Source organism: Catharus ustulatus, chromosome 6, assembly GCF_009819885.2.
Source record: "Catharus ustulatus isolate bCatUst1 chromosome 6, bCatUst1.pri.v2, whole genome shotgun sequence".
Classification (NCBI taxonomy): Eukaryota; Metazoa; Chordata; class Aves; order Passeriformes; family Turdidae; genus Catharus; species Catharus ustulatus.
The window spans coordinates 6,546,502-6,561,285 of record NC_046226.1 but is presented as its reverse complement, the minus strand read 5'-3'; the positions used below and the strand labels follow the sequence as shown (position 1 = coordinate 6,561,285).

The 14,784-nt window shown below is 44.3% G+C and overlaps 1 protein-coding gene across 23 annotated transcripts in view; it reads right to left on the bottom strand.

Annotated features, from left to right (window-relative positions):
* The window catches only part of SYT16 (synaptotagmin 16), a 105,247-nt gene that overhangs the window by 8,837 nt on the left and 81,626 nt on the right, over positions 1 to 14,784 (bottom strand). For all 23 annotated transcript variants that reach the window (XM_033061626.1, XM_033061623.2, XM_033061630.1 and 20 more), the window contains 2 exons: positions 11,369 to 11,812; positions 10,148 to 10,337 (listed from right to left, as the gene is read on the bottom strand). In XM_033061626.1, the coding sequence (XP_032917517.1) occupies positions 10,148 to 10,337; positions 11,369 to 11,812 (634 nt within the window). The remainder of the gene's footprint in view (positions 1 to 10,147; positions 10,338 to 11,368; positions 11,813 to 14,784) is intronic.

Here is a 14,784-nt window from a genome sequence, read left to right as displayed (position 1 = left end):
AGAAAAGAAAATTGATCCATGTGTCAGCTCCACTCTCTTGGGAAGAACAGGATATCAGGTATCCAGTCCTAGCAAACCTAAGACTAACCAAAATTATGAGTATCTCTATGGATTCTTCACTTCAAACACTGTCTCCACCTTCCCTTCCTCTCCCTCACAATCCAGCTTCATTGGGGCTGTCCTACCCAGGCTTCCCTTGGCTGCCCTCTCCTCTCCACCTCTCTCTACGATCTGTTGTTTGAGATACCAATAAAAATAAGGGTCCTGAAGAGGAGGGGAAAAAAACCTCTGCATAAACAGTGAAATTATCTGATCTCCTATGACAGTTTAATATTTTTTCCAAATTTTTATATTATTTTTTTTGGTGTACTCGAGGTCAGTTTTATTTACAATTGAAGTCCATACAAGGAGTCCATACAAGGAGTAAACATGCTTAGCAAATACAAGGAAGGGATGGTCCAGTTTAGTGCTCCTGTAAAGCTCCTGTAAATCTACTCTTTAAATTCCTGCTGCCTCCTATACTAATCAGTTCTCCTCTGTTATGTGGTTGCTATACTGTGGTGTCAGAGCTCCCAGTGCCCCACAGACCCAGCTCAGTGTAAGTTTTCACCCTGCTCTGCACATGACAGTGACAGATTGCTTAGCTAGACAAGTCCTCTGCTAACCCCTCCGTAATCTGTGCCTGGGTTCCTGCAAGTGAGTATTATTTCAGAGTGTGCTGAAGATAGGAAATAAATAACAAGCCTCCATCTCTTGTCTGCAGCATTTCTATCCTCTTCTGTTCCCGTTTGATGTGCTATTTTACGCACTTATCTACTGAGCAACACAAGGTGTGAAATTGCACTTCAGGTGTGAAAACACTTCCATGTCTCCAAAGCAGGGCTTCCCGCTCCTCTCAAACTGTTCCACTGAAAAAGCTGTCAGGAGGCTGACAATCAAGGAGCAAATTGTGAGCCTGCACAGCTGTACGGATATCAAGTTACTGCGGGGAAAGTTCAGCCCAGTCATTAGCTGGGGGTGCCAGCTTGGCTCCCAGCATAACTGGGGGTGAAGAGCAAACACCAACTTGTCACACAGAAAGGCAAAGCTTTGATTCAATTTCCTGATTGTATCTGGGAAGGAAAAAAACCCACTTTATTAAAAAAACCCACTTTATTAATTTCCACCTTAATATTCAGTGTTGAGGGGCTGAAATCTGTGACAACTTCAGACCCATCCGGGACACAAAGCCCAGGAGAGGACCCTGTGTTCCAGCTTGACTCAATGTGAAACCAGGCACGACTCCTACAGTATTTGCAGGGATGTCACTGTGCTTGGCACTGACAAACCACAATGTGCACTGAAGCATTCCTCATGTGTAAGTGCTGGCTGCTGGTCTAGACTGCAGGGAACTCCCTGAATACAAAGATAAGTAGGGGTTGTATGGATTTAATTTTTTTAATGTATTTGTCTTTTTTTTTTTTTTTTTTTTCCCTGAGAAGGGGATTTCAAAATTTTGGAAGAACTCCACCAGGCTGATTTTAAAATATGATCAAGAAGGTAATTAGTACAATTCTCTGTTTGAACTTCAAAATTTTTCTTTCTTTTCACAACCAGCCCAACATTACCTCTCTATGTTACTTTAGGGAAAGGTCCCCCATACATGCCTGCATCTCTTTTTCTAAGAAGACAGGGAAAGCACTGAGGTCTAGATTTTAACCATGGTATACCTTGCTGTCATCCTTCTGACTTTCACGAGTACTGGCAGCTCAGGTGGGATTCATCACACCTAACTGCAGGCACATTCATCTGGACAGTGCCCAAAGGAGTCAACCAAGTCATAATCAAAAAAGCAGATGCCATAATTCAGCAGTGATGTAGCAGACAGTGATACCATTACAGATGATTTAGGTGTTAACACTACAGCAAGACCCACAGCTAAAGCACCTCACAGGATACTATTTCAGAATGTCCCAGTTAATTTTGTAGGCAATGAATGGATGAGTGTCTTGTAGTCATAAACTCTGGGATGTCACATCCCTGACTGAGGCCTCAACTTTTGCACAGCTGGCTTTGAGGAAAAATGGGCAGCACACCACCAATGAGTTAAAGTCAGAAAAGTTGTTTTTTTCTTTAATATACTTCATATTTCTATATAATTCTGCACCAGGACCCTCTGTTCAATACCAAGGTGGGTGGGGATTCTGCAGGTATCATCTGGATCAGGCTGGAAGGAGACTTTGCTCAAGGCAGAGCTAATTGCAGGAGCCCTATTCACCCCCAGGAAAACACAGGCACAAAACCAGAGCAAGCAACAACTAAATCAGGCTGCTCATTCTCCCCAAGTTTATTCCACTGGGTGCATTTTACCAGCCAAAAGAATCAAGCTTGCCTGAACAGAAATAAAAGAGTAGGTGTGGATCATATATTTAGCATCTGAAATTTGCTTTGCAGAGTTGGTACATACGAGGCTGAGCTGTTATTCTGCTTCACTGACTAAATTTTAAGATTGTAGTTTTCCCTTCCTGCATTGTGCTCTTTGCAGCATCTTTTTAGGTATCTCATCAGAAAACACAGCTTTTCTTGTGATCCAGTCTGGTCCTCTGGGATGAAAAGCTCTCCCCTCCTGTTGACTTTGCCAAAGAAAATCCATCCCCAGTTACACAGTGAAATTAGCGGAGCTACGGTAAGGATGAACTCGATGATTTACTGAGGAATGTATGTGTAAGAGCATCTATTCATTATGAAGGCAAACATTTTCCATCTAATTACATGCTCAGGTTCAGTAATGGCCTCATTACCGTGGTGTCTCAGCACTCTGTGCTCTTCAGAGTGTTTACTTTTGTGCCACCTCCATCAAACACAAAAGGAAAAGAGATTAGAGCTGACATTCTTTACAATGCCTAAGTGCTCCCCTTCTGCTTAGGCACCCATCTCACTGACATGAGGAAGAGTGAGACCTCTTAATATCTGGGAGTGTCAGACTGCAGCTTGCCCACGGTTACACAAAAGTCTGTGAAGATTCAAGAGCAAAGTCTAATTTTGCCAAGACCAATTTTAGCACAGCATCTACCAGGCTCTCCTTTCCATAGAGGTTTTTGAACAGAAGTTCTCTGCAGAGCATTTTTACTCTGAACTCATCTTGCCTCTCTGGTATGAGTGGACTGGACAACGTTCACGTATAGATAAAATATCAACATCTCTGCATTAAATACCAGAGTGAAAAGCACTGAATCAAGGGATGCTGTGAGAAGCCAGACACATTTTGGGCTAGTGCTGCATCTTCTTACTCCAGAGGGTTGGGCAAAGCTCTCCTCGTGCAGACTGCTCTGTCTCCATCAACCATCAAACACCTCTGGAGAGTTCATCTGCAAAGGCAATCAGTTTTTCCAGGATTCTTCTAATGACCCATTTCTGTCATGATTCTTCTGAGGGAACTAACTGATAATGACAACTCAGGGGAATAATCAGCTGTAATTTATGCGTTCCTGTTTTTGGAGCAGGGACCAGAGCGTGCGTTCTGCTTTCACTTGCACTGAGCACCACCATTATTAGTAAAGCTGACCCGTGAGCAAGAGCACTGCAAACACAAAAGCATCCAACCCCCTGCTTGAATTTATATTTAGAAAGGAAGTAAACAACCAAAGACTCCTGACCCCTCACGTCTGTGGACTGCAGGGTACCGCACAGCGCCGTTTCCCACCCGCGCTCCAGGCAGGCTAGCTCATTTCCAAAAGCAGGATAACCATGTCAGCATGCTGCAATCCACACTAATAACAGCCTCAGCAGAAGAAAGCCTTGGGCCTGGAGCTTAATTTCCCCCAGCTGGCAAGCCCACGCTCCCAGCCTACATAATAAATGGCAGCGCCGCGTGGCAAAGCAGCCCCAGAGCTCGGCTCTTTGCTGCTCTGTACAGGCAGCTCAATGTGAGGGCTCAGTTTGAGGCCCAGAAGACCATTAGTCCTGGCTTTGCCTCCCCTTTCAACCAGCAGTGGGGCAGAACACTGAGCATTCACACTCTGAACTGGGCTCACTGCAGCTGGATCAGTAAAGCAGCTGGGAGGAGAATTAGACCCGAGCTTTTGATTCCAATCCCACATCACAAAAGTCTGGATTAAGGCAGTTTATGGCTTACTGTATAAATCATACAAGAGCTGGGAGCTGCCTACTACATTGCTGAGAAGCCAACTTTCCTTTCCCTGTTCCACCAAGGCTCTTCTTCTCAGGTTCCCTCTCCCGGGGCTGGCAGCTCTCTCTCAAGGGAGAGGCTGGATCTGGCAACCTTCACAACATGTGAGTCATCAGAGAACAGACCAGCAGTTTAAAATGCAGCAGAAAAGAATGTGCTGGGAGCACTGTTTGGCCTGAGAGGAGGGAATTGCTGGCATCAGTGACAGGCAAGAGGGGCAGGAGATGAGGGCTCCCTGGAAGCACCTGCACAGGTCTCTCAGGAAGGAAACTCAGGAAGGAAAGCTCCTTCTGGAACACCTTGGAGCTCAGTTCTTCAGTGATCCTCCTCTGCTGCCTCAACACCCCATGTTCAGTTCACCCAAACCCTGAGGAGGTGCAGCCTCAGTCCGGGCTGACACAGCCAAAGCAGAGCACAGAAATCTCTCCAGATGCACAGCGTGACTCTCCTCTAATAAGGACAATTTTAACTCTTGCCCACATTAGTGCATCGCTGTGCCTCAGAGAGGGGGTTGGAGCTTTACCAGAGCAAGCAGGGATGCACAGCGAGCAGATCATGGAAAGGACCCACACCTTCCCAGCAGCGGGAGCAGCAGGATGTGAGGATGCTTAAGCCCGGCTTTTGTCACCTCCAGCAGCAGTGCCCGCGGGCATGGCTTGATTACAGAGCCTGTGATCACATCTCCTGCTCGGTGGTGCCTCTGCACATTCGCACTAAACATTCAGCTCCAGCTGAAATTTGGAATTAGGATTGTTCCACTCTGCTGGAAATGGCTTTTTTCTCCTGCTTGTTTCGGGAGGGGAAGAATTTTCTTGTTCACAGCTATGGGGCTGGGAGAGCATCACCATCCATCCGCTTCAAATGCAGTCCTTTGATCCAGAAAGATCTTCATTTCTATACCCAGCAGATGTATCATGGACTGTGCTTTTCATAAACCTCTTAGAAACCTAAAACTATGGAAAACATGACTGGATAGCCATGTACTATCCCTGGATGTCTAATTATTATGGGATATCCCCCACAAAAATCTCACAGTTACTCCTTTAAAGTCCATTTTTCACTTGTTTTGGCTGTGACACTTGTTCTCCTAACCCTGCTCAGCCAGGTCCCACATGTGGTGGAAGGGCTGTACCCAGCCCATCCATCCAACAGCACCCAGTACCACACACAGCAGTGAATCCATGAAAATACAGCATATGCCGGTTCTCTCACAAATACTCTCAAATCTCCAGTGATTTGTGACTCGAGAACTTTCTCAGACAGAGGCTTTGTATTTAACAATCCTCTGTGGAACTTTCTCTGTGAATTTCCCCTATGCTGCACAGAACTTCCAGCATCCATGACATCCTGTAGTGAGGAATTTGACAGCGTAGGTGAAGAGCTGTCTCCTCTTCAGAACCTCCCTGCTCCCTCCTCGCTTCCTTTTGCCATCCTTTGGTTTCATATCAGGAGAAAACAGCGAATGGCTGTTGTCAGTGCACTTTCTCAATGACACTTAGAGACCTCTGTGAGTCCTCCCCCATCTCCCTTTGTTGTAGCACCCTTTGTGTAGGAGGCACAGACTATTCAGCTACAGCTCACTGGAAGCTGTTCCCATTCCCCTGATTGTCTCCAGCACTCCTCACCACATCTTTTCAGTTCTGCCATATTCTGTTTGAACAGAGGAAGACAGAACTGTACACGGTGTTCATTACACCAGTGAATGTGTATTTACAATCTAATACCAATTTTCTGTTTTGTCCACCTTAAATCTAGGGGGTTTTTTCATACTATTGGTGACCCTTGGGTTGACATTTTCCTGCAGCTATTTACCATAAGCCTAATATTTCACTCCCAAGTGGCACTGAGTCCATCCAGATCACATTTGAATTCCACCTGTGTCCCCATGCAATACCTCACACTCATCCACACTTCCACTTCACTGCCCAGCTGCTCATTACTGAGACATCCTCCTGGGGCTCCTTGCAGCTGGCCTCATCTTTTCCACCCAGAACAAAGCTTCCTTAGCTGTTCTTATTATAAGCTTACTTCAGCTATATTCATGGATGGGTAAGAAGAAGGTGCAGAAGGAGAGGTGGTTTTCTACAATCTGGTCACTGACTGGCAAGCACTCAGCACCAAGAAGCTTCTCAGCACATCTACTGCTCTGTTATTCAATGTCTGGAGGACTGAATCCATCCCAGCTTGACCTGGCACAGATCCCTTTTCTATTATTGATGACATGGGAACATGAATCACAAAGCTTCAGGAGCTCAAGCCAGTTCCCTGTTCAGAGCGAGATGTGCAGGTTAAAAGTTAATTTCTTTTATTCAGCTTCCTGGCCTGCTTTGAAGTAATTAAAGGAATTAACCTGTGCCTTTGTTCTCCAGGAATATAACAGGGATTATAACTTTTCTTCCCTCAAAAATAAGCTGATAAAATAAAATCCACTAATGGCTTTCAAGCACTCTGATCCCAGAGCAAATAGGATTCTAATTTAAAGATCCTAATTTTGCTATGGGAGCATTTTCTGTACTCGTTGGCATTGTTACCTGTGGCTCAGATAGATGTTTGTTTTCAGACAAGTCTTTACTTCAAGAATTTCTCCTGTTCCCCATAGAAATCCTGATAGCTTGTTCTCTCCCCTCCTGTCTTTTCCAGCATCAGTGCTATTGTATTTGTTTAATGGGGTTAATATGCTGCTGGTATAATAATGATCATGCACGGATGCAATTATTATGTGTGATTAATTCTGCAGCTGCTGAAAAGCTTGGAGGACTTTTCTTAGGCAAGGGAATAACTTCACAATAGTTCTTCTCACATTGCATTACACACAGACATAAACCCCAAAAGCAATGCAGAAGGGAACAGAAGGAAGGCTGGATTAGAGGAGACAGAGCTGCACCCAGCAGAGCAGCTGATGAAGGTTTAGCATCACTTGGGCAGACACATTTCTGGGCTTTGTGCTTATGCACTGACTAGCTCAAATGATTCCTGGTCCATCACTGTGATCCCAAGGTATTACTTCAATGCACGTAGTATGTAACTGGTTATAAATTTTTAAAGACATTTCTGCCAGTGGCGTAAGCTTTCTCTTGTTACTTTTTTCTTTTAATAATAAACACCCTTTAAACGAACATGCTGCATTTTGTTCTAAGAAAATACAAGACCACAGACCAAAATATTAAATCCTACAAAATGTTAGCACAGGTTAATGATTTTCACATGAAGCAAGGAGAATGAGTTGCACAGCACCCAAGTCATTAGCACTAAAATACCAACAGTGTCCACATCTGACAAAACTGTAGATGCTTTTCTGCAGGAGGCTTTTTGGCACACCCAGATAATTTATGGTCCGGTGCTGGAGCCATACTCTTGAGTGCTCTTAAGTGCTCTGAGTGATAATGGATCTATTTGTGTGAGCAGGGATTGCAAGCTTAGGCCTATAACTCAGCATGTTCCCCAGAACAATACCTGGACGCTTATCCTTCACCAAACTATTCTTAAATCCCACACATGTGACCTGAAGAGGAGACACTGCCTGCACGATTTAAGTTTCTGTAAGCTGCCCAGCTGTTTTCTAACCCATTTACTACCCACTAAAGCACCCATGACTTTGACATTTACCTGACTCAGTTTAAAGGTTTAAGTGAAGGAGAAAATGTGTCCAGGCAACACTGAGATAAGCACCATCTCCCTTTTCTTCTCTAGAAAATCACCTGTTTCAGCCTCTACAGTCTTTAATACCAAAAATTGCCAATGCCCAGTCCAGTGCCTTCTTCTGCACACAGTGAAATCCCTGTGCAAGGATGCCAAGAAGGCAACACACACGGTGTGGGTCTACAGGTGGCAGAGAAGAGTGTCAAGGTGGCCTAAAAGCACAGCTGGAGACTTTGCTGTTGTGCAAAACTCCTTTGCCATTCCTAAAAGCTGACAGGACTGGATATGGATCGTGTACAGGGTCTGTGAATCCAGGGCTGGGAATGGAGAGGGATTCTGCCCCTTGGCTTCTCTCAGTCTTGCTATAAATGGCTGCCCTGAATAGCAGTTTAGGCTTGGCATTTAAGTGTTCCACAGCACTATTATATCCAAAATTTCCATGATACTTTAAAGAAATCACTCCCTCTGAGCCTCGAACAACAGAACCTCAAATAGGACCTATTTGAGAAAACACAAGGGCTCTTTGCTCACCTCCTGAAAGGAGCTCAGCAGTTTTAGCTTTCACCTTGAGAAGGATTTATTGAGCATCTCATTCAGCCAGCAGCAAGTTTCAGACTGCTCTGCAGTGCCTGAGGGGTTATCAGTGAAATGCTACTCCAGCACTGAGACAAGGGCTGGTTTCCTTCCTTCTTTTTAATTCCTTTCAGTTTCTGCTTCACGGGGTTTTCTTTTTCTCTCTGCACTACTGGGGGCTTTACAGGCACAGAAGAACAATTCAGAAGGCAGAAGCAACAATGTGACTTGGAATAAAAGAAATAGATTTTGATAGGTTCAGAGTTTGCCTATAATAATTTATGGATTTCTGTGTTTCACCTACAAGCTGGTCTAGCACTGAGAGACATTGGTCTGACACTGGTCTGTATCATCTGCATACAGACAGGATGAATTTAATTTATAGGAAAAGGAAGTGGGCATTACAGATGCCTGAAAATTAATCTGGACCTATATTTGGGCTACTTTAATTTCATTTCTGAGAGTAAAACTTTAGGATATATCTATTCGGCAGTTTATATAAACAGGAGAGTTTTCCTGCTGGGGCATGGTTGCCTTAGCCTACCTTTGGTTTAAATTACTAAAAAGGATCTCAACTTAAAACCTTTTATTAAAACGTGTGCATGCAAACAAGAACATGCCTCTAAGCAATCCATGTGGAGGGCTAGGTTTTCACAGCTAACAAAAGACAGTGAGGGCTGCACAGGCTGGGGTCAGGTGTTTTACTGTTGCACAGACTTGCCCTTCATTCTCGAGGGACTGACTGATGACACAGACTATTTCTGTTTAGTGGAAAACCCGAGTTTTCACATCCATGTACTAAAATATTTCATAAATATTTTGCTAGATCTGAAGCAAAGAGCAGAGCATCTTGCAAAAGCAATTTCAGTGTTTTGTAGCTCGAGATACTCTGTCAAATCCAGAGAAGGCAAGGAATTGTCAAAGGTTTACCTGCTTTGACAAGCAGGCACACATCACAGAAAGCAAAGACACCAACAAACAAAAAGGTTGTTTCACATTGCCATCAGCTGCTGGTTTCAGACAGGAGGCAAAAGGACAGCAGGAGATAAATGAAGCTGTTCAACCCCTGAATGAGGCAACCCAGCAACAAACAGGTGGCTGTGACTCCATCTCTATCACAAACATTACCAGCACCATCCTCCTCAAGGACTCACTGCAGCTCAGGCACCAACTAAACCTCTTTAAGGCAATTTCCATTTTTTTTTACTTTAGGACTGGAGGAAGGGAACTCAGCTGTTGCAACAACTTTCAAATCTTCCTTCTGCAGAATATTTCCTTGTGCAGAAGTGGAGAATTCACTGCAGGAGAGTCCCCAAAGGGCCCAGAGCACCAGGTCACTCAGCAGCACAGCAAGGGGACTAAACCAAGTGTAGCCCTGGGAAACACTTAATGGCACCAGGAGGACCTGTGTGGGTCACATGGTAATATTAAAATACTTGGAAAGTGCTTCTCCCTTTTTTTAATGGATCTGTTGAGAATTACTCCGTGCATTGGGTAAACAGCACTTTTGCCATAATCACATTGTGAAGGTATGAGCAATAAAGCAGACATTTCAGTACTGTCCCATCAGCTGAGCCTTCATATGATTCCCTCCAATCTCCCTGTAATATTTATCAGCACATGGATCTAAAATAATACTTAATTTTCAATCAGGTACTCTGCAAGCAAACCCAGCTCAGAAACGCTGTAGTTTAGTACCTTGAGGAAGAAAATAAAAAAACAACTTTTGGCTCACTGGTGCTATTTAATAGCAGTGCAAGTACTTACCAGGTGGCCTATTAATTGCAAGGTTTCGGAAATGACTGCCTTTGATCATCTCCACTGCCAGCCTCCCCGTGGTGGCATTGTATGACAGTCCCACGAGCAGCTCTGGCACCCCTCCATGCGACAGGGACTGTGTTGAGGAAGCGCTATCACTGTGAGAGATTGCTGACAGACTCAGCTGAGAATCTGCACTCTGCAGGGAAAGAGCACTGAGAGAATCATCAGGACACTCACCACCCCTCCCCCCACCCAAATTTATATCTTGTGGCCTTGTTTAGCAAGATCTCTCTTAAGAAATTACAATAACTGAGAATTAATTATGCTGGGGCACCAGAAGAATCAGAATGTCGCTTTTAGAAAAACACATCTCTGAACTTTCTCTTTAAAGATGAGAAACTCTGAGTAAAGTGTTATCACGAGTGTAAATCAAAGCTTCTGAGATAAGCAAACAACCTGCTACACTAATACTCTGTGCATCTCCTTGATAATGGCTTTTGGATGGAACACACTTTTCAGTTTGGCAGGTTTTGGCCATGTACTGTGCATTTTCTTACTTTCTCTCCTTGCTACCACGACACTTTCACTATTCTCCACTTCACCTGGAGTAGCACATTTTATTCATTTCACGTGCACAACCTCTCTCTGAGATTTTTGTAGACAATGAATCATGACAGAGCTCATCTACACAAATTGATTGGCATAGCCAGAGCTGGATAAAACTGTGATGTGCATGGAAAATTAAGAAGCAACACAGTCAGCTCCTCTTCCCATGACCCACCTCTCTGCTTCCATCTGTTATGTAGAGGAACATTACTAAGCATTTCTGGCAAGATGGAAGCTGCACAGTGGAGATCCACAAGCTGGTATCTAGGGCCAAATGAGGCTGCTTCTGCACTGGCAGTACCAACACAGTGCTGCACAAGAACCACAGCCCTTATTGAAATTAAGACTAATTATGCCTTGGTGGTTCCCAGATCAACCTTCTGTATCTGAATGGTGACTCGTGCAAATGTAGTAGGTCCACGTGATTTTGTGTAAGCTTGCTAGCTGAGCTGTTAATAAAACACAGCTTTGCACAGGGAAGAAATGCCCTCACATCAGCAAGGGGACAGGTCAGATCCGCCAGTCACACACTGACAGCCCCGAATGAAAGACTTCAGGAACACCACATTCACTAAAAAACCAACAATTTTATGGGCTCCACGTGTCCTTCACCAGACTTACACTCAGGTTACTCCTTGGCTCCAAGAGCAGTGTCACCTTCAGTTCCCCCTCCTGTCTGATGCCGCTCAGGTAGAAGAGCTGCTCGCCCATCATCTTCTCCCCACGCACCTTGTGCACGGCGTAGAGGCGGAATCGGACGGCGTGGCTGCTCAGCTCCTGTGGCTCCAGCTTGCTGAAGGTGATTTTGTCCTGGAAGATGGGGATGGGTCCTCTCTGCACACTGGTCTTACCCCTCTGTTTCTTGCCCGGCATCAGAACCGCGTGCACTTGCCAGGTGTTCACACCGCTGCGGTCCTTGTCCGGGATGTCCCTGGCCTCCAGGACTGTGGCTGTCAGCTTTTGACTTGAGGGTTTATAGGTGAAGATGACATCCAGGTCACCACATTTGCAGATGGGCTCATGGGCACCGTGGTGAGCTGGCGCACTGTTCACTCCGTTGTGCTCCTGCAAACGGAAGGAGTAAAACCTCCACTGCAGCTCAAATGCCTCTGATTCCAACTCCATTTAAAAAGAAATTGTTCTCCTCACTTGTGCCTGCAAGTATAGGCAGCTGCTGAGTGAAATATGGATCCCACTGTTTCTGGAAAGGCCAATGATAGTTAATTGCCTGATTTTGTGTAATAGTCCCCATACGCTCTAGTAAGCAACGGCACTTGTTGAAACATTTCCAACAAAAAGTTTCATCAATATTTAAGTGTTTTGCAGGAGACGATTAATTTGGCAAACCTTCTACATAGATAAAAACTAAACAAAGGGATTTTTACATTTCCTTCACGTCAATATTGAGGCAGTAGCAAAACAATTTGACCTACTTAACCTGTTGCTTTGAAATAGACTGGAATTGTTTTTCAAGGTGAATTTTTTTACATTATTAAAATCAAATATTCAGCCAAATCTGCTAACTTTTTTGATATTTTGTTTTGCTAGAAATTAAAAAAAAATTAGGGTCTGTGTTCAATTTGAAGAGAAAATAACCATGTAAGAATTTCTTGTGGAATGGAAATTCCATTTCTAGATACTAGCCCATAATTCAATACTTTTCCTACAGCTAAAGCAATGATAATGGGGAAAAGCAGTCTGATTAAATACATATTGATTCTTTATACCCTTCTAAAATCTCCCAGGAGAAGCATCTGTTCCTTCTGTTCAGTTTGGGTACTAATACATTCAGAATAAAAATTCAAAATAAACAATCACAACATGTGCAGACCAATTCACACACAATCTTTTACCTACTTTTAAAACAAAAACCATCTTGATAAAACAAGATAAAACCATGGATGCTCACCTTACCTTTTGCTAAGTGGGTGTGTGGGTTTCTGTTCAACAGTGCTTTTTTATCTTAGAGCTAGAATGTGCTTCATATGATAAAGGGGTTGCTATAGTGATCAATGATTTGTATTTAAACATGAGTATACACTGTACTAGGGAAAGATTTTCAGTTAATAGCCAGAAGGTGAATTAAGGCCTGTCACCAGCATCTGAGTCACCCTCCTCCTCAAGCATTTATCTTCTTTTCACATTTCAAGTAACACTTTCCAACACAGGAATCTTTTTGTTCAGAGAACAGATGATGGGCCACGGGACGTCTGGTGCTGAGTCCCTTCAGAAGTGTCTGGGGTGGTGTGTCTCAAACAGGGCCACGGATAAACATCCAAATCTTTGTTTACTTCCTGTCAATCTCCTTTTTGAAGTGCTCAGATTCATCTGCCACGACATGCAAAGCTCCAGATTTTCACATTTTCAGAGGTGTTTAGGACTTGTGCACATGAACACAGAAGTCCAAGCGTGCAGATTAGAGACCTGCTGCTGTATGTCTGGCAGAAGTAATGTCAAAGGGAGAACAACACACAAAATTTCTTGCTTGCCTACAGAAACACCTTTCTGTATGAACAGCAGGCTGCTAAAAGCATAAAATACAAGGCAGGCCAGGTTACCTGGAGAGAGCCTGGTGTTACGAAAATGTTAAGTGCTCCTGTGTAGCAGACAAGTTATTTCTGTCTGGTTGATGAAACAATATTAAATACTGGATGGGATTGTGCTTGACTCATATTTCCCTCCACATATTCATCCCTCCATACTTTTATCTGTGCATTTGCTGTTAAGGAGAAGGATTTAAAGACTGCTGCTAAGGTGTGGAGACAACGGTGCTTGAGGCATAACTTTGCTTTCATCTACATGTCTGAGCTGGAAAATGTGAACTCCAGTGCATCAGCACAAACCTACAGGAATGAAAATCCAAGAGACACTTTCCTGCCCCAGCAGGGCTGAGTATATGACCTGCTGGTAGTGTGTAAGGCAGACTGAAGGGCAGATATCTGCAATTTGACCATACAGCTAGAAAATATTTGGATTTCAGGAAACCTCAAACTGGGCTACTAGAGCTGTGGCCAGATCCACTGCAGAGAAGACTGCATGAACTGGAAGCAAGTGGGGAAAGAGAAATGCCAAACTCCTTGGCAGTAAGCTTTCCATGGGAAACCAAGCTTTGGAGACCTCCCAGTCTGGCCCTTTCTGAGAGAACTGTGCTGTCCAGGCCTCACCCCTGTGCAGGTTTGCTGCACACCTACAAATCCTCCTTCTGTGCAAGTCATCGACAGAATTCCCCTCTGCTTTTGGAACCCAGCTGGGCTGCAACTGATTTGTGAATGTGTTGGTTATACAGACACTTGAACTGTAATCCAAGGAAAGATTGGAATTTCTTTCTTTCCCTCTTCCCAGCACAGTTATTGAGAGGCCAAGCCAAGCATCCTGATTGATGCTGTACGTCTAAGCCGGTCATTCAGGACAGCCAACATCCACTCCACTAAGTAAAATAAGTCCATTTCTGCCAGAGAAACCTGAAAGAGCAGCTAATTATGGACAAGGCTTGAAATGGTACTTGTGGTTCCACTGCAGGGGCATAAAATTACCATTTCTGTCTCTAAAGAGAGGCCCTTTGAGTGGAGCATAATAACACTTGGACATTTCTGGCATGTCAGAACATTTAGTTCCTGCAATAAAAAGTCTTTCATTAATCCACACAATACCTTTGAATGAGAAGCTGCTTGTAAGAGATAAACTGTGTCTTGGGCATTTCTGCTCCAGTATGCTGGAACCCTTCTCTGCATTTTTTAAAATATAGACAGCAGGAGCAAAACAAACCAAAGAAACACAAGAGGACACGGGAGATACTGCAGCACACGTGAACCGTGGCAAAGCACATGAACAGGAGAAATGAGCCCCAGGTGGGCAGACAAACTGGGTGTGTCAGGAGCACAGCAAAGACAGGGGCAGGCTGCTGCCACACACAGCTCCCAGGTGGGTTGCAGTGTTTTGTGGGACTGAGTTGTACAGAAAACCAAAATGCTGCTCCAAACACCAAGGAGCTGCCTCCCAGCTTTGAGCTGGCTGCAGGTCCCAGGATAGGGACCTTC